We start from the raw sequence: 22,596 nt of genomic DNA, 5'->3' as shown, positions 1-22,596 counted from the left end.
TGCTCGATACCTGCTGGTTTCACCATTGCTTTCGAGGGGGAAAAATAACACAGGACAGAAGTAGCATGACAGGCAGCCGGGGATAAATTACTGCCCCCAGGCACGGCCGTGATGGTCAGGAGCCTGCAGCACCCTGTCAGGAGGAGCTGGTGGTGCCCAGGGGAGGTCAGCATGCTGCAGAATTAGCAAGTGCAGGGACAGTGCCTGGGTCCAGGGATTGGGGACGGGCTGGGGACGCTGCTTTTGTCCCTGCTGGCACTGGCTAGACAGAGGTCCTCGCCTTCAGGGAGAACGGGCCCCCCCCTTCTCGCTGCGTGCAGAACTGGGGCTAAAATCTCAGCTTGTGCCGTTTGCTGCTTTTCATTGCAGGCTTAGGAACGTGAGTTTTTGTTTCCTTAGGAAAGAGAAGGCATGCGTTAGCTGCAGATGTGGAGGCAGATGTGAGCATGCTGTCTGAATCCGAAACGTGCTGCAGTCACTCCTCTTTCTCCTCGTTGGCCTGGTGTCACACCAGAAATCTGTCGCGCTCTGTGCTGGCTGCTGGGGCTGGGCTGGGGCTGCTGGGCAGAGTAGGGGCAGGTCAGGCAAGCAGTGTTAGGGCCTCTGCTCTTGGAAATCTTCAATTGGCACCCTAAAAACAAACACTTGCAAATAACATTTTTAACAACCTACAAGGAAAATAAATTGGTTCTTAATTTTTGTTGATTAAAGGGGGGAAAAAAAAAGCCTGCTTGTTCCCTCGCCTGCTCATTTGATCCATTTTTTTTTTCCAGTCAGTGAATTCTGCCATTGTAAACTTGTCTGCCCCCAGCTCTCTTTGCTGGGTGTTAGTGGTTTGCTTGGAAGTTAGAATACTCACGGTGATGCACGGGCTGTGGAGCCATCAATCAGCAGATGAGATAGCGAACAGAGAGCCCAGTTGGTGTTTATACCCAGCTCCCTAAACTAATGCGGAGCTGAGCACTTGCATTTGTTCTTTTTAAATACGTGAAATGTGAGGCAGGAAAAGCTTGCATTTGCTTCTGGGCTGTGAGGCTGGACAAGAACAGTGAACCCAAAGAGGTCTTTACTGCCCCGATTCAGGAGCTGGCCGGGCACAGCAGTCCTTTGTGGCTGCCTCGGTTTGCTCATGTGTGGACACCCAAGCAGCAAGCAGATCACATCGGGGGAGTCAGGACATGGAAGGACTGATATCTGCATGTCCCTTTCCCTTCCTCCTCCCGTTGGGAGCGCCTCCAGCTGCAGATGAGAGATGTGTGGTGCAGCTGGTTTGAAAGGGCACGTGTGGTCTGGGTGCTGGGTAGGTGACGCTGGGCTCTAGTGGTCATGCTCTGCCCTTCCTGCAAACTTGGGCTTTGTTCTGTGGTCACAAACACAAGCAAACAATCCCCCTGTAACAAAACCAAAGGAAATGCAAAGTTAACTTAATTTTGAATTAAAATTTCAACTTTTCCATTGAGGCAGCTTGGAACAGTTTTTGAGATAGAAAGGTTTTAGGATAAAGGTTTTAGGATGTGGGGGGTCTTGTTTTGTCTTGACATCAGCGGTCTCCTAGCCAGGTCAGGTCTGCTCGCAGAGCATCTCCTGTTTTCTCATAAAGGTTAAGTGCCTTTGAGATGCTTTTAGCCACAGGGAAACTAAAGACACGACAGTGCCTGACCTCGATATATAACAGGGAGGGGGAATCAACTTCCAGTCGCCAACGCACCGTGGCATCTGCATAGGAGGCACGTATACTGGATTTATGGGTGTCCACGGTCTCAGAGCAGGATCTGAGCGTGGCACTACTCCATGGCTGAGAGGAAATCACAGCTTATAATATTCAACTGGTTACTATAACCCCCACCTAGCCCAGGTTTAATATTAGAACTATTTTTCACGTTGAAACCGAAATAGTACAAAATATGGGCTTGCTGTAATTGTTGTTAGATTATGTGTCACCCTGATAAGATGTAACAAATATTTTCCTACACAGCAAGGCCCGTTTCCCTGCATGTAATGGATGGAGAAACTTCTCATAGTGTGCAGGCAATCGGTCGTAAAAACTTCGCTTAGAAGATTAATGCAAGAAGTGCAACCTTTGTGGAAAATAGGACAAAAAGAATTAAAATAATGGTTTGTCTTTTTGCATTTAATATTAATACCCAAACTTTTTTGGTGGGAATGTTTCTTGCTGTATGTGCCTTCCCACTTCAAGGGGCAGCTCTGTCAAATAAGTATTTCTATTTTTTCTCATGATCCTTCATCAGTAGCTGTTGTATATGGTGTAGTGATTCTTTCAGCAGAACTATTTTTATCAGTAATATGAAAGACTATTTTCATGGGCAAAGCTTTGACACCAATAAGTCAGCTGGACGTCACTTAATAGGCTAGATAAACATTCGCTCACCATTTAGGGTAGAAGGATTTTCCCTTTATATCACAGCTTTATGTCTTTGGTAGACACTTAATGGCTGTTAGAGAGATGGCACGCTCGGGAGAGTCCTCCAGGGCCGGTGCAGAGATGAGGTAGGGGCTTTCTTGCTGCCGTAAAAACATTAACACAAGCAGAAGTGAAAAATCAGGCCCTCGTCACAAGCTAATTTGCACCAAGTCCTTCAGTAGCAGTACTGAGGGTGTGAGGAGCACACCAGTGGGTTTGTACCCTTCCTGGGCACACCATTAGGAGGGCTCCTGCTCCGTTCTGTAGGTTATTTCGTACCAGCCACTGCTCTGCCCTGGAGCCGCAGCTCTAGCCAGCTCCACCTAAGGATGGTGTTATGTGATGAAGCCGAAGCCTTTTTTTTTTTCTAACAGCTGAAGGGTTGGGAAAAATGCCAATTTAGATTCCTTGCTGCTGCTTTTTTCTTTATATTTTATCTTCCCTATGTGTATTTTAAGATATTGTTTTCTGGCAAAAGTACACTTCTGTTCCTGCAGCTGGTCTCAAATGACAGGTACCATCAGTCATGGAAGTCAGCTATCAAATTAGGGTCGGATAGCAACTGCTAATTTTCAGTGTGTGGCGCAAGGTTCACTTCTTGGGTCTTTGCTTGATACCTGAGGTCTGGTAGGCTATCCAGCTCGAGTTTTACAGAGGCTTCCTTGTTCTACAGCTTGTGAGAACTGATGTTTCCTGCCAGCTTTACAGAGCTTGAATTTTTATAATGAACGTTTTGTGAGCAAAGATATAAGTGGTTTGCCAAAGGAGAAACAGAGTTTCTGCACTCTCCTGCTGCTGGTTGGCAGGGGGAACGGTGGTCTTAAGGTTTTGGTACTCTGGGAAGCACCACCCTTCGCTACCCCAAGGTCTTCTGCTGCTGTGCAAGCAGAGCCCAGAATTTATCAGTGAAAGAACCAACGCCATCAAACTCCGATTGAGACTTTGAACAGCTCTGTCATTCAGTATTATTTAGAGCTCAGTCAAACCTCTTTCTAAATTTATCAGTTAGATACTTCAGGAAAAAAAATGAAAGAAAAATGGTGCTCATAACCTTAAATAACAACATTCATCACTGCCAAGAAGGACTTTCAAACTGTAAAAGAAAAAAGTTCACTTTTGACTGCACAGCAGCTTAATCCACTGGGTTTCCTCCGAATGTGCCATAGCACAAAAAACCAGAACACGTCGTCCTGCTGCAATGGAAAGATATTGTAGAAACACTGGAAATTAGTGTGATGGTGTATTTGCAATCTTTATTCATTTGGACTCAGTAAGAGAGAGGTCTTTTTAGGTGTGAAAGCAGGATTGTTCCTTGGCCAAAAATATTTGCAGATAAACAAAAAAATAATTCATTAAATATCTCTGTCACTGCTGTTTAGTTGCAGATGTACAGAAAGGAGTAGATAAGATTATTTAAAGTGCAAAAGCTAATTAGGGTTGGCTGACAGAGTACTGAATTTCACTTTGAAGAATGGGACAGGTTTTTACATGACTGAGATAGCAGAATGTGATCAAAACATTATTAAATCCAAATTATCCAGCTTCCTTCCACTCTTTTTTTCCCCAGAAGTCTCTGCTGTCCAGTCCATTTTTATTTTTTTTTTTGAACTGAAAAATCATTAGCCATTTCCACAAACAGCAATTCAGCACAAGGAAGAGACAAGCTGCTAGAGCATATGGGAGTGAGGACAGAGGTTTTTAGCAGCTAGATTCCTTCCCCAAAAAGATGAGTTTATGCATTGGTTTTAGAAGGCAGAATTCTAAGACTCAACCAGGAAGCGTTCTTATATCTGATACACAAGAATTAAGCTATGTAAATGAGAAGTATATAAACATGCATACCATGGTTGTCATTTTAGCTTCTCTAACTGTCAGGAACTCTTAAACAAAAAACTCTGGAAAGCAAGAACAACAGAGGTGTTTTTTAATTGAAAAGAAAAATGCAATAGCCAGTGTCTGCCTAATGCAATACTACTGAGAGTCGACCAGGGTGAGAAACACAAATGGTTTTCTGTGAAGGATTTGTGGAAGGTTGAGTAGCCTTATGTTTGATTTTGTCAGAGAGCTTCCTCATTTAGGAATGTGGCTTACATTTTTGATGAGCAAGAGGCGTTAACAGAGAACTTATCTTCTCAACTTTGCAGTTGCTAAAGAGGAAAAACGTATTTAAAACTGGGCTCCTGTGGCAAGCTATTATTTCTTCCCTCCTCCCTCCTTACCCTAAGAACTACACTTACTTAAATAAGCGTACGTAAAATGGTTTAAATCACTAAAGGTTCTAAAAAGAAGGTGAGGTTAGTCATGTTACACGCATGTATTCATGTTTTTAGAAAAGGAAGCATGCTTTGTGAACAAGAAACTGAGGCTAAGTTCATAAAAAGTCTGTGCAGAACAGAATTTCAAACTTTAATTATTGGGTTATTCTTATCTTTCTGCTAACTTTCATGTTTATATACGAATATTAATACATTTTTAGTTTGCAAATTGTTTTTGATTGCCCTTGATCAAGAAAGAGGAGAAAGAACATAATGCTTGTCATGTTTAGCTATATTTTTCCATTTTTATTTAATCTGCTTTAAGAAAACTCAAAGAAAGGATAAGGTACTCTAGAAGAAATGCTTTGAGTAAGGTAGTAATTATTCTATATCTATGCATTTTCCAAAACAGTTTTCAGAGAATAAAAAAAGACCTAGACAAAAGTCCTTAAGAAGGATACCTTAAGAAAGGTTCTGTTAGTGTATCTTTCATCTGCTGTAAATCTGTTTTTGTTGCAGATCCACTTTACCCATATTTTGCTTTGTGAATTCTAACTTATTTCAACTGTTTCTTTAGGTAGGTGAGCACTCAGGACAAACATAAGCAGACTTCCACTATTCATGAAATATTTTATTATAAATCACTTCAGACAAACTTTTCAAAAAAAATGTTTATCTGTAAAAGGAAACAATTTTAAAACATTCTTAAAGAAAATAGACTGTTCTTAAGCATCAACCTCACTTAGAGCTCTTCTGTAATGAAATCTAACAAACAAAACCGATGGGTCAAGAGCTATTCATTTCAGATGTACTCATAAAAGGGAGACTAAGATGTTACACATATCACAGAGAATCTTTTTGTTGACAATGAAATAGGAACACTTGCTAGTTAATGCTGGCCTGACAAAGCAGTCCAATATTTAAATATTTTCCAGTCCCAAAAGAGACAAACCATTAACATTTATTAATTAAGCCAGTCCTGGGTAAGGGTTAAAGCCACTTCAAAGCATCTAACATAAGCTCTTCATTTCATGTACTTCTCTTGTTGATCAGCCAAGATTTTTGCTGAGGATTTGGCATCATAGAAAAGTTCATTTATTTCTTCAATATGCTCCTTCTCAATGCTGTCTTTCCCATTAATCTTGGCAAGCAGGTTAGCTGGGGTCAGTAACTGCACAGCGTACCTGTGATCAAACAGAGATGGACGAATAATTACAATTCAGTTCATCCTAGTGAATTGAATGTACATACGGGTGGGAGATTTGTCAGGAAACACAGCTCCATCAGCAGTATAAAAAAAAATCTTTAAGATCCTCTAACATGTACACTCTTTAAACAAGGAAGCAGGAGGATTACCAGTCTTTTGTAACACCAACACTGTTCTAAATAGACCGCATGTTACTGTATGGGAGAGGGCTGTCTCACTTCCAAGAGAGAATTATCCTACAGTGTTTTTAAAAGCAGTCATACTTAAGATGTAACAGAAAATTGCACTGTGTTCGTCTTACCTTAAGGTTGTCTTGGTACCAATTTCCCCTAAATGGTTTAGAGCTTCTTCACTAATATTAATTCCTTCTGTCTGAGCACGAAGTTTTATGATCTGTTGGGATGAATGAGTAAGTCAGGTAACAGCCCAAACTATTAGCATGTTATGCTACTTAGCTTAGCTTCTAAAAACCCTGTCAGCTTAGAGATGGGATGTGCTATAGAATGAGATGGTATGGAGTTATCCTTGTGTAATTTACCAGTGAACTAGAACAGATTTGTGGAATTCTAAGTCTTTGAATAGATAAATATAATGTTGAAAAACTGACCACCATAAAAGGCAGATGAAGTAACATATCTGGACTAATTCATGATAATTGTGTGGTTAGCGAGGTATATACTGTGCATTTTGTTCGTAGATCAGAACTTAAGGAAATTGGAAAAGTATGCAAGAAGTAGCAGTGACAGCTAGAGTCTTGTGGACAGCTACATCAGTTCCCAAGTTTTGTAGTGTATTGCTGCTGTTACACAGCAGAGTTCTTCAGCAATCGCTACAAAAAATACTCTTCCCTTAGGAACTCACAACACACTTTTTATTCAATTGACAATAAGATAGTAAAATAAATCAAAAAGTTACTTTCTAAGATTCACCTATTCCTGCAAGAAGAAAAAAAATCACTAAGAAGAATCTAATCTTTCAAGAACAGTCTCAGGCTCGTACCAATTTGAAGATCTTTACAAAGTTGGAGAGCAAGATATCACCAATAAGCCTGAGCATATAAAGCTGTAACAAAAGTGGCACAAGTCTCTCGGTAGTCCGTATTACCAGCTGAGTGATAAGGGGCAGACTGGATAATGATGTTGTGTTGTAGTGCTGAGATAACTCTGGAACTGCAAGCCTCATATAATACAGGTATTTTTCACTTTGGCAGCTTTGTAAACAAGATATCAAGAAGCACTCGTTTAAATTAAAGCCATAAAAATGCGCCAGGAGAGTCAGGATAGGGAACAGAGTAAAAGAGTGGTTTGAAATGGTACGAAGTTGTGCTAAGATGATAATACTGAATATCAGAAATGCTACTGCAAATTGCAATTTCAAATTGAAGACTTTTTCCATCTTATAGATCACCCAAATATCACTTTCTATTCATTGAAATACTGCTACTTTATTCTTCTGCTAGAAACAAGACACCTTAAATGCCACATCTCTAAGAACAACTATTTAAAAAAACTTTTTATCTAGCAACTCTGTAGAACCTTACTGAAGGATCAGGGTCTAAGGCATTAACCCAGCAAATACATATATAGACAAGCTTCTGTGAAATAGGAAAAGGTTTACCAGGTGAAATACATTATGAACAGAATGTGCCAGTTATTACCTCTTCCATCTGATACAAAGGCAAAAAAAATTACCACAATATCCAACTAGAATATTCTTATAACAGTGAATTTACCTAGGACCATTTTCTCCCTGTTTTGGTTGCACTAAGGTAACTGTGGGTCTTGCTCTCTCGGAGCAGAGCTATACAATGGGATTTCTGCTGGTTAGGAACAAACTTTTCAGTACAAGGACAATTCTTGCACTGATAAGCACATCAGTTGTGATAAGACAAGGAGTCTCACACAGAAACATAACCAGGGGAAACTTCTTCCTAGCATGAAAGAAAAATGGGAGCAAAAATAGAGAAATAAATGGACCTCTTACTATCCTCCCTTGCCCCCTCCTCCTCTCAACTGTATTTAGTTACATTCAAGGGTAATAAACAGCTCCTCCTCCTCTCCCAAGACAAGTCATTCAAAAGCCTTAATTTAAGGGAAAATAAGATTATCTAACTATGGGAACATGATTTATGATAAAAAGCTGTATCTATTTTTAGCTTTAGGAAAAGCTACTGTAAACACTTTTTCTCTCATCCCTGGGGAGGGTGGAAACCACAACGCTTAGCCAGCTCTTCTGAAAAATCAGCAGTTCAGAAACTAGCTCTTTAACAGTGTATTATCTGCATGATAATACAGCACACTAGATAAGTATTACTTATACGTATTACTTTGTTAAACATGCTATATATAGCTCAGAGTGCATATTCCTGCTACCCTTATTGCACAAAATTCACATACAATACAGGAAAGTCTAGACAACAGTCTTTAACATCTCCAGACTAAGCAGAAATCATGCTTTAATACCTGTTTTGTATGCAGAAAATACATAATCGTGTTATTAAAATCACTGGGCTGCTTCTATTACTATCCGTACTTTGAAGCATTAAAGTGTCCTTTTAGGTACAAAAAAATCATCCCGAGCATGGTTCACAACAGCTGTACGCAAAAAGCTCCTCAAATCAAATGAAGTGAAGCTTTGTCTCTACGTTTATATTCGATAAATGCCTCAGCTTCACCTTGGCACTTATCCAGCAGCAGGAGACTATTATCTCGTGACAACGCTCTCCTCCATTGACACTATCTCTTAAATAATACAAAGAATTGACATGATAAACTGTAATGTCTTCTGCATTGTGTCACTTCACAGCATTGAGACGCTAATGAGGGGGATCTTTGACACGGTGCATCATAATGGAACCCAAGCATTATAATCGATACACAATACGTTGTGATGGTCCCACAGGAAAGGTTCCAGGCATTCAGAAGCGTATCTCTGCAACACTTACTGTGCTTACATTTCCAAACTTGACTAGAAGCACAAAACTCCTTCCAGTTTCAGGAAACTACTCGATAAGGTTAAAGCTATGGTACAGAGAGCATGGAGGCAAAAATGCAGCGCATGAAGTTGCGTTCTGTAATCTCTCTCGTCTCTCATGTGGAGGAACAGCCTGAGGAGTGGGACCATTGGTCCTAAAATCTAACACTTCACCTCGTAGCAACAGAAAAAGAACTATCTCCTGGAACCTGCAAACTCTATGGAAAGCACAGCAGTGCAAGAGAGGTGGTCAGCTAACAATTCATGGCATTTCATGCAAGTGAGATGTCACTTTCAGCTCTAGAGGTGTTTACCAATATAACTCATCAGTGGATGGCAATCCACCAAAAAAGTGCATGCGAAGTCTTAACCGGCTTATTCTCAATGGTTACTGCAGCAGCATGTATTTAGGAAGTGGTAAGCTTTCTGGCACAAACCCTGCTGACCATACAGATTCAAACAGCTCTATAGCAGCAGAATATACGGAAACACAGCAGTTATCCCAAGAGACTAGAATTCCAGGGACTTCTTAGAAGCTCTTTAAAATGTTTATACCTGCTTCATTTCTTGGGGTGTATACAGCATGGTTCGGATAATCATCACTCTGTCCAGCAGGTCCAATGGTATTCCATGAGGAGACACTACATCCTCTGTGCCTCTAAAGGAGAAACCAAACAGAAATGGATCAACTACTGCTCTGAGTTCACTACCTTGATTTGACTCAAATCAGTAATAGTGGACTACACATCCACTAGTTTCCAATTCTTATGTCTTCCCATACAGGCACGTTCTGCAGATACAGACAGGAAATAGTCTAGTTTATACTGGACAGCCTGAAGGAAACAAATACTATTTCTGGAACTCTTAAAATGTCACTCAGAAATAGTCTGAGGTGGTGCTTTTCTTCATGTTTCTCTTCATTGCATCTTATACAATACAGTCTTAGCTCATGTTCCAAAGTATCTTCCAGAGAGGAACAACTCATTAAGTTGTTCACCAATATTAATAGAAATTATATCCACTATCACTAACTGGGAGAACATTCTCTCTTGCTGAACAAACCATTACTTCGTTCAGTATTTCCCTCACCCGTCCAGCCACCGCAGTGGTTTTACATTACATGCTTGCAATCCACCAAATTAAGAGGTGGAGATCTGTGCATGAAGGATAGAGAAGGATCTAGACCCTCAACCATTTTATTTGTTTGGCATAAAACAGCCAACAGCAAAGTCACAAGCACATCTACTCTGCTCTTCCAAGACAACCATGAATTGCTGTGAAGTCAAGAATGAAAGACAGCCACATTTCATGAGACCTATGGAGATCACAGGTGAAAATGGTAAAGTGCTGGTAAGACAACTACAGTTCTAAATTCAGTGCCAACCTTTAAGCATTTCATCTTTTGTTGCAGTCTTCTATGGGAGACAAATCAAAATGCCCTGCAATCATCTCCTGCTGCACTCTTGAATAGATGGTGTTGTTTCTTCTGAATCAATCAATTCTCTTATGAGTTTAAAACTCAGCTACAATTAATTCTTTCCTTTTTAAGAGCCACCAATAGGTGAATCAGAGCTTCACCAGCTATGTGAGACAGTTGTTACAGTGAAGACCTTGCTTTTAAGGGATTTAGTTTACCAATACTTGATACAACTATTATATGGAAAACTTCCTTTCTTAAATGACATGTTCCTGTCAGTCCATGCTGACAGCGCTGTTTGTTCTATTTTTACGAGACAGCCTTTTCATGCCTTTGTAAAAAGAGCACTGCAACATCCACCTCAAACATTTCTGAAGAGCTTATCACCTTAACTTCTAAGCAATGCAAACAAAGAAAGATTAATACCAGATGAGCCACTAAGAGTGAAAGGAATAGCTGGTTACACAGCTGAATTAAATCAATTTAAAGAGTAGCAATCATTGCTAATGACAGCTTGTTTAGACATAATTTGACCTAGACCACAAATTAGCAGTAAAACTTCAGGAAGAATCTCAAAGAGGAGAGCACTTCTACTGAAAATGCAAAGAATGCATTGTGTGGGTGCAAAATACTGAAGCAGAGGCACAAATTGGAGTGGAGATGAAAAATAAGTTAGTTGGCAAAGCTGGAGAAACAAAAATCCAGACAAATATACTAGGAAAGAATGGAGAGTGGAGAGAGGCTGAACTGTGATACGCTTTAACAGTAAGAACAGGAAGCTGAAGTCTGATGCAACAAGGATAGCAAACAAGTGAAGTTATCCAGAAGCAGGAAACAATATTAGAGATTTGTAGCTCTAGTGCTTTCAATGTCCCTAATGCACAAGCAAGAAATGTGTTGAGGTATCCAAAGAGAAAGCTAAGTGTAACGGAACACCCAGGAAACAGACAATTCAGAGGCTGTTAGAGAAAAGGAAAGATTCCATTCTGCTTTATTTAAGTCAGTCTGGCGTGAAGTGCTTTTCCCCTCATGAAGCTCATGAGCAGTTCTGGAGCACTAATGCAGCTTGCAACCTACGCAGGATGCTACTGCAGATGTCAGTATCTGAGACAAAAGCCTTCAAAGATCACAAACTCTGCTGACATAGCTCACTCCATGGTTTATGGACTGATGATACTGGAAAATTCAACTTTAGACATACCTGATAACACAGTTTCCTCGATTGGAAGCAAAGATGACAATGGGGGAAATAGAAGATTCCAGTGCTCGGTGCAGGTACGTGAAACATTCAATATCCAACATGTGAACCTCATCTACAAACAGTACACCTGGGACCAGCTCTGCAATGCCTTGATCAATGTATTTATTTACCACTTTATTTATTTCTCCTCGAAGTTTATCTACAAGAACCAAAAGAAATTGTTAGTTATTCTGCTAGTGAGCTATAGGTCTCTATGAAAGACTTGGAGTAACATTCCCCTTGAAATTTTAATGGATTGGTTTCTTACTGCCACAGAGTAAATCTCTGTGATACCAAAATGATGTGGCATTTAAGACTAAACTAAGATTCGTGATTTCACTCCTGTATTGCAGAGACATCTGTGCAAACTATTCCTAACCTGAACTTCTAGCACTTAACTGGAGCAGTCTGTTCTCTCTCTCTCTTACCTTGTGAAACACTGTCAGAGGAAGAAAAAGTCAGCCAAACCTCAGTTTAAAACATGAAGCTTAACCAAGTTTCCAAGCATGGGTGAAGAGAACATTACTGAAAGAATAAAATATTCCTACTGTATTTCAGCAAGACAGTTCTTTTAAACAATTATATGTGCATTATATATATATAGGGCTATATACAAATTCTGTCAACATTTGGATCTCAAAGTCCTGCAAGATGTTATGTGGATAAATCTGACTTCAGAATAAGCAAAGTGACCTCTGGAACAGAAGAAAAACTTCAAAAGAGCACCATTCCGGTTAAATATTGAAGACGACTTTGATCTAAATTTATATAGTCACTTACTGAAACATTTCTTTCAAAGCAAAAAAGAGAGTAGATCTTTCTGTAGATCTTTTTTCCTTCCATGATCTGTAGGTAGGAAAACAGCAGTGCACTTAGACCATCAAGTCAAACTGCAGCTGCTATAGAGGAATCAAAACCAAACCAAGGTCTCTAGAAACCTTTTCTTCTGCTCCACAGAAACACCGCATAGTTGCTTCACATACAAATGCACCCTAAGGTTTTTAGATTTCGGGGGGGATCAGTCTGGATCTCAGTGTGGCTATAGAAAAATATGAACTATGCACCCTCTGGGAGCAATGTTTTGAGAAGGGGGATGGCACTACCTTTCTGACCTCTTTCTCTCCAAGAAGATGGGTGCAGAGTACAGTATGTAGTTTGAAACTATGTATGTGAACCAATAACATGTTGGTACTCTTTCCAGCTATTGCAATTGTGGCAGTTTTATCACTGCTCTCTGAAATCTGAATATTTTTGAATAAATATTTTGAAGGCTTTCATCATTAGAGATGTCATGTGAATAACATGATTTTTAGTTTTTTTCGAACTAGCAAACATATAGGTTATGTTGGTCTGGAAATATGATGAAGGATTCATACCGGTAATTTCAGTTTTCTTAGGCTTCATCAATTGTCCCATCATAGAAAGGATGTCTTGCCCGCCCTAGGAAAAGAAAGTTACAGATCAACTATGAAGTCTTCTAGTGAACACAAACAATGAGAATTTTAAAAACTGGGAACTGGTTAAAGAAGTTGTTTCTTACACTTAACCTGATACTTTATTTCATCAGTGGTTGATAACTTGCCAAAGGGTAGGTAACTTTATCACAGTGGTATTCTAACAGATTAATTATCCATCTCCTCACTCTTTCTTTAGCCTTGCTTATTTGGAGTGCATAAAAAATCAAAATGAGATATCCTTTTTTAACAGAAGCTGATTAAGAACTGAAAACATCATCACGGAACACAGAGACTTGTGATGGCCTGTGTGCACTGTAACTGTTCAACCTATCAACACAATTATGCTGAGTTTTAACACTTTTTAATTCTTCGATTTCATCAGGTAAATGATTTTGTTGGGAAAAAAAGGATGATTACTTTGAAGTGGAGTAGGTTAAGGGGTTGTAGAATCAAAACACAGGAGTGTGAGCCTTTAAACACAGTGGCTTTTATGACAGATGGAGTTTCCTCAATACCGAGTCTATGTTAAGATACAGTAAAGAGTAGTTCCATTTTCATTTTTTTTGCTGAAGCGCATTCAGAACTCTAGTGAAAACCACAAGAAAGTTTAATGAGAGGTTATGAAATATTTCTGAAGGAAGCAGGGACATTAACAGAATCTACAGCAAAGTCAAAAATACTTTGTGATCATTTATCATAGTGCTTGCAATTTCTATTTCATGGCCACAAAGCCATAGCTACAGAGAAGAAATTAATCTGTGTTCATGACTTTCAATAAATAAAATTATGCAGATCTGGCTGCTGCTACCTCACATCTCTCCTTATAGAGAGAAAGATGTAATCTTTTTCTCTGGTCAAGAGGAGCAGCCCATTCAGCTTTTTTTGCAGTGGATGGGGCACAGTGGTATGTGGAAGGAGAGAGGCAGGTCTAGATTATGCTTTAACTGTGAAGGTAGCAGATCCCAAATATCTATGTGGAAGTTCCTCTGACAAATACTCCTAAGTGAATCCTAACCTAGCAACCGCCTCTTTGACCTGGACGGAAGGGCCAAAGAGGCAGCCAACTGTAGTAGGACCTCTCTGCAAACAGAGAGGAGAGGTAGAGTGGCCTTCAAGATAACACCTACTGCTCTTCCTATTGAAGGTAATTTAGGATATCTCAAGGTTTTCTGCATCCCCTTGATTATTTTAAAAGCCATCAAATCTATGTAAAATATTTTTTCTGTAAAAACTTTATCTGTGGAGTCAGGTACCTGAGGTCGAGCGTTGGCCACATCCAAGTCATGCAGGGTGACATCCTGAATAATTTCCTTTTTCTTGTGCACATCACCCTTTGGCAAGGGAACATACTCTTCGGCTTCAAGGTCGAATTCCGTAGCATAGGTATCACACCTGCCTTGCCTCTGCAGAAAGGCAAAGAAGAAAAACCCAGGTATAGAATTGGTTTCAGTGCCAAAACTTGAGTGACATAAACTTGATAAAGGGCTTGGTTCACAGTCCCAGTACTGAAAAGCGTCAGACAATTCAGACATCCCACTCCCTGCTTTAGCAACAGGCATACTGTATCTACTGATCAAAGCTCAAAAACTCTGGTGAAATGCACCTGATATTTTAGCAATAAGAATATTTCACTCCTCTCTCTCTCCCCTCTTCTTTTAACTGTATGCAATTCTTGCTAAAGGACAAATCCAGCAGATTAGCTAGAGATTGGGAGAACTGTTCAAGACTCCTTTGTAGGTGGGTGATTTATTATATGATACAAAATATTATGCTCATCCATTAAACAGCAAGTATCGCTGTACACTACTTTCTAAATCAGATATGAAGAGAATGCTAACTAATGCAGTATTCCCTTCTACATGTATATATCTTGTGGAGAAAATACCAGAGCGATAAAAGAAAGATTAAATACGCTGCACATGTCAGCCTGAAAATGACTAAAGTTGCTTGGTTTTTTCCCCCCTTCCCTTAAAGATGTTTTGATCTTACAGAAAAGAAAACTCATCCAGGTAGCATCAGTGATAGCTTCCTTGCCAGATGACCTCAATTGTGAACCAGATGACCATGCTCTTTCAGTGCAAGAGATATTTTTCTTTATAGATAAGGAAAACACTGGGCTCTTATTAAAACATTCACGTAACCATTTCATGTCAATTAAGCTTAACAAATTGGAGAGCTTTTTAACAAAGGCAGAGAAAGACCTGCAAGAATACATCCACCTACATAAAAATGCAGAACTTTTATCTTACCTTGACGGCTCCGCTGTTTGCTTCAATATAAATAACATCACCAGTTTCCACTCGTTCCTTCTGCAAGCTTTCAAATATGCTTGGGTCCAGCTGGAGACAAACATCACGGTTGGTCAAAACAGTTCCATATTGTTATGGTAATGGAGGAAAAGAAGCTTAGACTAAAGCTCACTCCTATCAGGCAAAATTAAACTGCAACTCCACCCCCCCGAAATACCTCATAGGATTTTATAAAGCTGTAAGACCTGGAGTAATGGTAGAGTACAACTTAGTCTCTATTGTAAAATCTGAAAGAAGACACACAAAACTTACTTTCTTACATAAAAATACCTGTCTAAAGAAAGTGACGTTAAGAGCCAAAAACACAATGATAATGATTGCAGTAACGAAGTATGCCTTTGTGTAATGTGACAATATGTTTATACCTAGGATGTGGTACTTCACTTGCTTTCTAGCAATGCTTTTATCAAAAAAATGGCTATTGCACTGGCTTATGCTACTTGATCTCTTGAGTCTGCATCCTCTGTGGAGCTGGGTGAAGGTGAGCGGATATGGAATACGTTAGATGCTATTGTTTCTCTTAGTACATATTTATTCATTTTTGCTCTACATTTTCTTGTTTTCAGAGCGAACAAACGGAAGATGATGCTTAACAACAGAGACAGCATTCAGTTCTCTCACACTCTAACTGACAGGGAAATTACACAATATGGACAGAGACTTGTACAAGAAAACAAAGGGAAAGTGGGTCTGAGCTGGCAACATACCAGCTCAATTTCTAGTTCTCTATCACATATTCACTAGAGCATATCTCCACACATAGAAAGAAGGGATGTGACAGAAAGAACAATCTATACTGAAGCAGGCAAAATTTCCCAAAACCATCCTCAAAAATTCAATTGCGCATCAGGATAACAAAAAACAAAGAAGAGTTTTCTTGTACATTCGCTGTCATGAACACCAAGTTACAACTACAGTCAGTGTGAGCACATGGTAGACTGAGGCAGGTCACAGCTCAGATTCTCAGCTACGCCCATTTTTTCTGTGATGCTAGTAATGCTGCAAAACTGCATCAGAATCTCTTCGTGCTAAACTCTCCTTTAGCGCACTTGAACATGCATGAGTGGTTGTTGCCAAACAGAAAAATAACAGGAACTGTTGATTGAGTGATGGGATTACCCCTCATTTCAATGGGTAGGAGAAAAGACTAACAACTAAATAATCTCTACAAAGAGCAGATAAACATACATCCTCAGGAGTAGGATAAAGTTGTCTAGCAAACAGTCTCCTGGCATCATTATTCTACACAAATGGGGATCAAGAGCTTAAAATACAAATAAGAACTGCTAAAAACAAAAACGCAGGTATGAAATTCTTAAGGAAATTTTTGAGACTCTACTGTACATACCTTCAACTGTTTGGTTCCCTTTGCAGTTTTGAGTCCTATAATTACATGGCTGATGGTTTTGCCGTAACCCCCCATAGGATTTTCAGTCTCACATGGAGTTAGTTCTGTAACTTCTCCTTCATAAACCTCCTTGGTCTCTTTAATCCTCAATCCTGCAAGAAATTGTTTGGAATAGACAAATCAATGGCCGTAAACACTCAAGAGTCTGCTGCACTAATGCCAACAAATTTTAACATATCATCAGGGTTCATTACGTTTAATGGGATTTTTTTTTATTTTCAGAAGTTGAAAGATCAGTTATAATTCTCTTCCTCAATAGAAAATGAGAATACTCATCCTGGGTAATGAGAGGGAAAGCTCAGCCCAAGTTCTGACTTGAAAAGCAGTTTAATAAACTCTAAAATTGTTTTCTTTCTGCCCCTTATTACTAGTTCTTGAAGCAAATGTCAGTATCCTCTCTCTTTTACCTCCCCTCACAGAGCAGATTTGCTGCCCTACATTAAAGATAAAAAAAAAATCATCAAAATTCTGAAACTAAAGATCAGTGACACCAATGTAACTAGGAGTTTTACATAATTTTCATACTATCAGAAAAGTTCTGCTAAGTCAGGAAAGAGGAGAAAAATAAGTAAAAAAATTTAAATTTTAGCAACTAAGTTAAAAATAAATTGATTAACAGGTATGTTAGAACCTCATGAAATTAAGAAAAGCTTAACGTATCATGTAAAATATTTGTCAAGTTAATAGCAGAAGGTGAGCTAGGTAAAGTTTAACAGGATTTGTTATAATGCAAACTTAAAACTATTTCAAAAGAGGTGACATTGACATCCTTACTTTGCTGTTTTTCAGATAGTTAAGAAATCATCACAGTATCTGAGTATCTTGTATTCTTGTCACAACTATTGTAATGGACTAACAGTTGTTTTAAACTGATAAATAATACGGAGCTGAAGAGTTTACGGTTAGACTGTCCCAAAGAAAAAGCACTGTCATCACCACCACTACAATTATGCAGATGTTCTAACTACATAAAAGTTCAAAGAACCCACATCTGAAGAGACTCTATAAAGTATTTTATGAGACACATATGCCATACCAAAAATAATGAATGGGCTGTAACAAGATATAAGGAAGTCATCCTGCCCAGTCTGAGGCTATTAGGACTTTATAAAACTTTCCTTGTTCCTCAACTTTTCATTTTACTTTGAAATAGATCAGACACTTCACCAGTAATCTTGAGTTGCTGATAGGGAAATAGAAAGAACTGACAAATATGAGTCTGTCTCCCTCTACTGGACCCAAATCAAGGATAGGATTTGAAATGTGAGAAATAGGTTATTTGTGGACGTGATAATTTCTTGGTATGAAGTATTTGCTTTCTCTTATTTAGCACTATATAAGAAGTTCTATACAAAGTTAATTTTTAACATGTTTTTCTGGTATGTCAAACCATCGCACAAAAAAATAATAAACCTTTGAGTTATAAAATTGTCCTAGACAAGGCTGTATCCCATAGGTTACATATGCAAGGAATGTGAAGTAATATGGGAAACTGTATTGCAAAACTGTTGGTGGTGAGAAATGGACATTCACAGGCTTGTTTTTCCTTTTTGCTTTGTTTTTAAACTTTCAGCACAAGCACTATTCTGCTCCCACAACTTGCAAGCCATTCATGCTTGCGGTAAGTTTTGTATGTTCCTAAAGTACATCTTCCAGTTTCACTTTGTCTGAAAAGAAGCAGATTCACATGCTCAGAGTCTGCTCCACAACACAAATCAGAGCTGAGCCAGCAAAGATAACCCAGAGACTTGTTTCAAAAGCATGCCTCTAATTTAAACTGATGTGTTCACATAGATGTGTCCATAGAAAATATTTACAGTTTAACATCATCTAAGCAAAGGTAATCATGTTCTGAATTTGCTGACTATCTTTTGTTTTCAAATCAACTTGCATTTATCAACTATGAATTTCACTCTTAAATGAGCTCTAACTTAAACAGAGACATCTACTTACAAATCTGAAGCATGAATCTAAGAAGAAAGTTGTAGAATGGTTCATGTTTGGGCTCAGTAGCACTCTATGTATAAACTTAAACAATGCTTGTTCGATTTACTGACAGCTACAATTTGGAGATACAGGGAATGGACATGCTGTTCAAGGGGCTATTCCAGTAGTTATTCGTTACTGAGCTTGTAACATTAGCTACTGTCATCATCCTTGCCAGCTGCTAATAAGCTTTACATGATATTAATCCCTCTCAGCTGAAGTGGTTTTTGTTTTTAAAACCTGTACAATTCCATGTTCTCATTTCCCACTCTATATTTTTGTTTCTTACATACAATAATCTATCTGCTATACACTAAACAGTGTCTGGCCGTTAGAGAATGTCAAGTCTGTTATTAAATGACTCTCAACAAAAATTCTGAAAACTCTGAATTGTCCTTTTCCTCGTACAGTGATGTGTTGAAACATGTCAGATTCTCTTGTTTCCAAGGAGAAAAAAAAAAAAGAAACTAGTGTTAACATCCCTGATAATTTTTATAAATTGAGGTGTCCAAACCTACTGAAAGTAAAATGCGTAATAGGAGCAATAGATGATATATATAGAACCTGCTAGTAAGGTATACAAAAGATAAAAAAAAAATCAGGTATTGATTGATATGAGTTGATTTTTTTTTCTTGCACATAGTCACGGCTAACAGTGCATTGCGCATACAAAATCCTTTTTTAGAACATGCACCCTTTTAAAGTATTTATTTACCAGGCAGGGGATCTAAAACCTAACTGAGATTTAAACATGACTGGAAAGTGTTCCATTTTGAAAAACAATGGATACTACTCCTTTAAAATATTCTTTTTACACTGATAAAAACATTCAATAAAGGTTGTGTTATGAAAATGTGACAGAGAATTCAACACAAAGGAATAAAAGAAGTTCCATCTTTCATTAACACCAATATTTGTTTAGAAGTGTCTCTCTACTGACATTCAGGGAATGCAGGGCACTGACAATGTATCTGGCTGTTAACCTGAGAGAGTTAAAATATTGCTATCTCTACAAATGACAACATGGATGGCAGAAGTTTCATCTGTTGGTTCAAGTTTCTGAACCTCTGACAGGGAACTTCATCACATCAAGGAAATATTGCAGACTACTCAGCCTCTGGCTTCCCTCCCTCAGGCCCTGCCAGACTCACGGTAACTAGAAGACCAGAGACTACTGAAAGTTGCTTTCTTGTAAGAGTCAATGGACTACTTTTGTTTGGTTGCAGAGCTGAGAGACATCTTCACTGCCATCAAATACTCTGATGAAGTCAGAGGGGAAACATGGTACAGAAACCAGGAAAATTAACTGTTAATATGTCTAGTGTTTTGGTTAGGCTATCTTCAGGCAATCCTCATACAAACAAGGGCCGCTTTAACTGCATTTATCAGCTGTCAGCAAAGATCACCTAAGAGATTTTAGATACTTAGTAAGGTTGTGTTGTAAATTGGTTAAATTTGCATTGAGCTTGTACAAGCACTCTAGAATTGAGGAAGATAATTGAGGAAGATATTAAGGTATTTATTTATTATTTTATTTATAAGGTATTTATTTTGCTGGCACAGAATTTCCTATGGGCTCACTGTTACACTAAGTCAGGCTAACACTGCCATTTGGGAGTCCCTGAAGAAGGCTGTTCGCTTAATAGCATAAAATCACTAAAATAAAAAAGGAGAGACCATTTTGCTGTCTATTTCTGCTAACGTAAGAAACTAAAAATAAGTTTTCTTTCATATTTATGCAGCCAAGGGCAAAAGGAGATGGACCTGGAGGACGAGAATAGACTCTGGGGAAGCAGAGTAAACCAAAATAACTGTGGGACACAACCATTAAATTATGGTTTATATCTAGAGAGCCTTACCGACTCCACTAAGTGTGGGAAGAGATTCAGCAAATTAAGATCAACACTGAAAAAAAGAACATACACCATGATCTGGAAACCACCTTGACCACTGAGAAAATCCTCCTTTTCAGATGACTGGAAAAAAAACAACCAAGTAAGTATCATGCAAATATTTAATTATTCTGCTTTTCTGAAACTTACCAATTGCCCGTCGGAAGTTTTCCATTAGAACTTCTGTTTTCTTGATCTCAGTGGAATAGACTTCACTTCCAACCATAGGACAAAAGGGAACTTTACTGCCTAGTTCCTGAGCAATAGCTAAAGCCAAAGCAGTCTTATAAAATAGAAAAAGAAATTATGCATTTAATTTGTGTAAGGATGAACACAGAATTCTTTCTGCACAGAGTTAACTTTCCTTATCGTATCACTTTCCATCTATCAACTACCAGTATTAGATCTGTTCTGCCTGACAGATATTTCTCACACATAACAAGCTCCCTCCTCCACAAAACAAATTAGACAGACATTAAGTGACATTTACCAAAGATATATAAAACACCTTAATGGAACAATACAAATATTTGAATTTAACATCTGATACAAATACCCGGAGCCTGAAATAGGACAAGTGAAAAAAATAAACAAAGCAAAAACTATCTAGGTTGTTATACTAAAATTGATTTTGAAGCCTCTTCTTAAGAAATCACACCACCTATGTGTTTATAACCTACACAGGGTGTCTTCATGCTAATGATGCCTGAACACACCAGTGGATACAGTCAACGTTAATGACATAGCAAAAATCAAAACATAAAGTGGGGAAACACATCAATACTTTAATGAAAAAGAAAATCCAGTAAATGAAAACAATATGTAACCACTACCCCAAAATGGTTTGGACAAGAAATAAAGTTAAAATAGATTTTGGAATACTTTATTCTGTATAAATAAGGAAAATAATACCTTGCCAGTTCCAGGAGGTCCTGCCAACAATACAGCTCTACCAGCCATTTTCTTGCTTTTGATTAATTCCACTATAACCCCGCAAGCCTATAGGTTAAATAAGTATTTACATTGTTAATAACAATATTGCTGTAATATTTTTCATTTCAGTAACAGTAGAAGCATTAAGAAAAATTAGGTCATGTGAACCTATTAAAATAAAGAGGATTTCAATTTTATGCATACAAAATAGAGGCAAGATCATAAAAAAATACTTCCCGCAGTTATTTTATCTAGCACGCTGAAAAAATAATAATCAAAGACAGCAAAACTCAAACTTCAGAGCACTGCATCCTTTCCCCCTCTCCGCGCTGCAGGCATGTATCAAAGTATATAAAAATAAAGCAAGAAACGCGGTTTGGGCCTTCGGAACAATTCGCTAAAGCACCACCCGAGGGCCGGATGCAGAGCTGAAAAGGAAGCCCCAAACCCCACCTGCAGCGCATCTCTGGCTGTTGGCGCGTTTTTACTGCCTCTGGCACCTTAATTCTTAGGCTTAAGGCTCACAAGACCGCAGCCACCGCAGGGCGATCGAGGAGGAGCCCGGAGTGCCCCGGAGCCAAAAGCGCAGAGCCGCAGGGCGACAAAACCCAGAGGCCGGCCGGGGGCTGCCGCCCGGCCTCCCCTCGGCTCAGGAGGAGCCAGGATGGGGGCCTCACCCCCCCCCCACTCACCTCCCTCGCGTTCTCCTGCCCCACCAGCCCGGCCCCCGCCGGCTTGGCGGTGCCGCTCTCGTCCAGCCCCAGCCCCTTGACATGGCTGTGGGCGGCGATGCGCTGCGTCTTGGACGTGCTCTTCACCTCCTCGATCTTCATGGCGACTCTGCGCCTCCCCGCCGCACGCGGCCCGCCCGTTGCCAAGGCGCCCGGCCGCCTCGGCCCGCCCCGCCGCCGCCATTGGTCCGCCTGCCGCCGCTCTCGGTGCTGATTGGCTGAGGTGAATGCCCGTCGCAGCCAGGGGGGTGCGTTGGGGTTTAGCGTCCGCCTCGGCGCTTCCCGGTGCGCCGCTGTGAGGGGCCGGCGGCGCGCGGGGCCCGGGGGGAGGCGGGCCGGGGAGAGGGGGTGAGGCGGCTCCTCCTC

The 22,596-nt window shown here is 39.5% G+C and overlaps 2 protein-coding genes across 2 annotated transcripts in view; one reads left to right on the top strand and one right to left on the bottom strand.

Moving 5' to 3' along the window:
• The window catches only part of EEFSEC (eukaryotic elongation factor, selenocysteine-tRNA specific), a 163,727-nt gene that overhangs the window by 11,245 nt on the left and 129,886 nt on the right, over nt 1-22,596 (top strand). The gene's annotated exons all lie outside the window — the stretch shown is intronic.
• On the bottom strand, nt 5,288-22,388 carry RUVBL1 (RuvB like AAA ATPase 1). Its single transcript, XM_083795393.1, has 11 exons — nt 22,192-22,388; nt 21,479-21,565; nt 20,717-20,849; nt 16,629-16,780; nt 15,221-15,310; nt 14,225-14,374; nt 12,891-12,954; nt 11,476-11,674; nt 9,413-9,515; nt 6,186-6,277; nt 5,288-5,861 (listed from the first exon to the last, which is right to left on the bottom strand). Exons 1-11 carry the CDS (start codon nt 22,330-22,332, stop codon nt 5,702-5,704), a joined length of 1,371 nt encoding a protein of 456 aa, XP_083651519.1. The 5' UTR covers nt 22,333-22,388; the 3' UTR covers nt 5,288-5,701.

Source organism: Anser anser (assembly GCF_964211835.1).
Source record: "Anser anser genome assembly, chromosome: 12".
NCBI lineage: Eukaryota > Metazoa > Chordata > Aves > Anseriformes > Anatidae > Anser > Anser anser.
This window is presented reverse-complemented; position numbering and strand designations above follow the sequence as displayed.

Coding starts and splice junctions, on each gene's coding strand:
- RUVBL1 (XM_083795393.1), bottom strand. CDS start 22,332: ATGAAGATCGAGGAGGTGAAGAGCACGTCCAAGACGCAGCGCATCGCC. Junction 14,375..15,220: donor CAAACAGCGGAGCCGTCAAG/GTAAGATAAAAG, acceptor GCCTTTCTGCAG/AGGCAAGGCAGGTGTGATAC. Junction 12,955..14,224: donor TGGCCAACGCTCGACCTCAG/GTACCTGACTCC, acceptor TTCTTTTCCTAG/GGCGGGCAAGACATCCTTTC.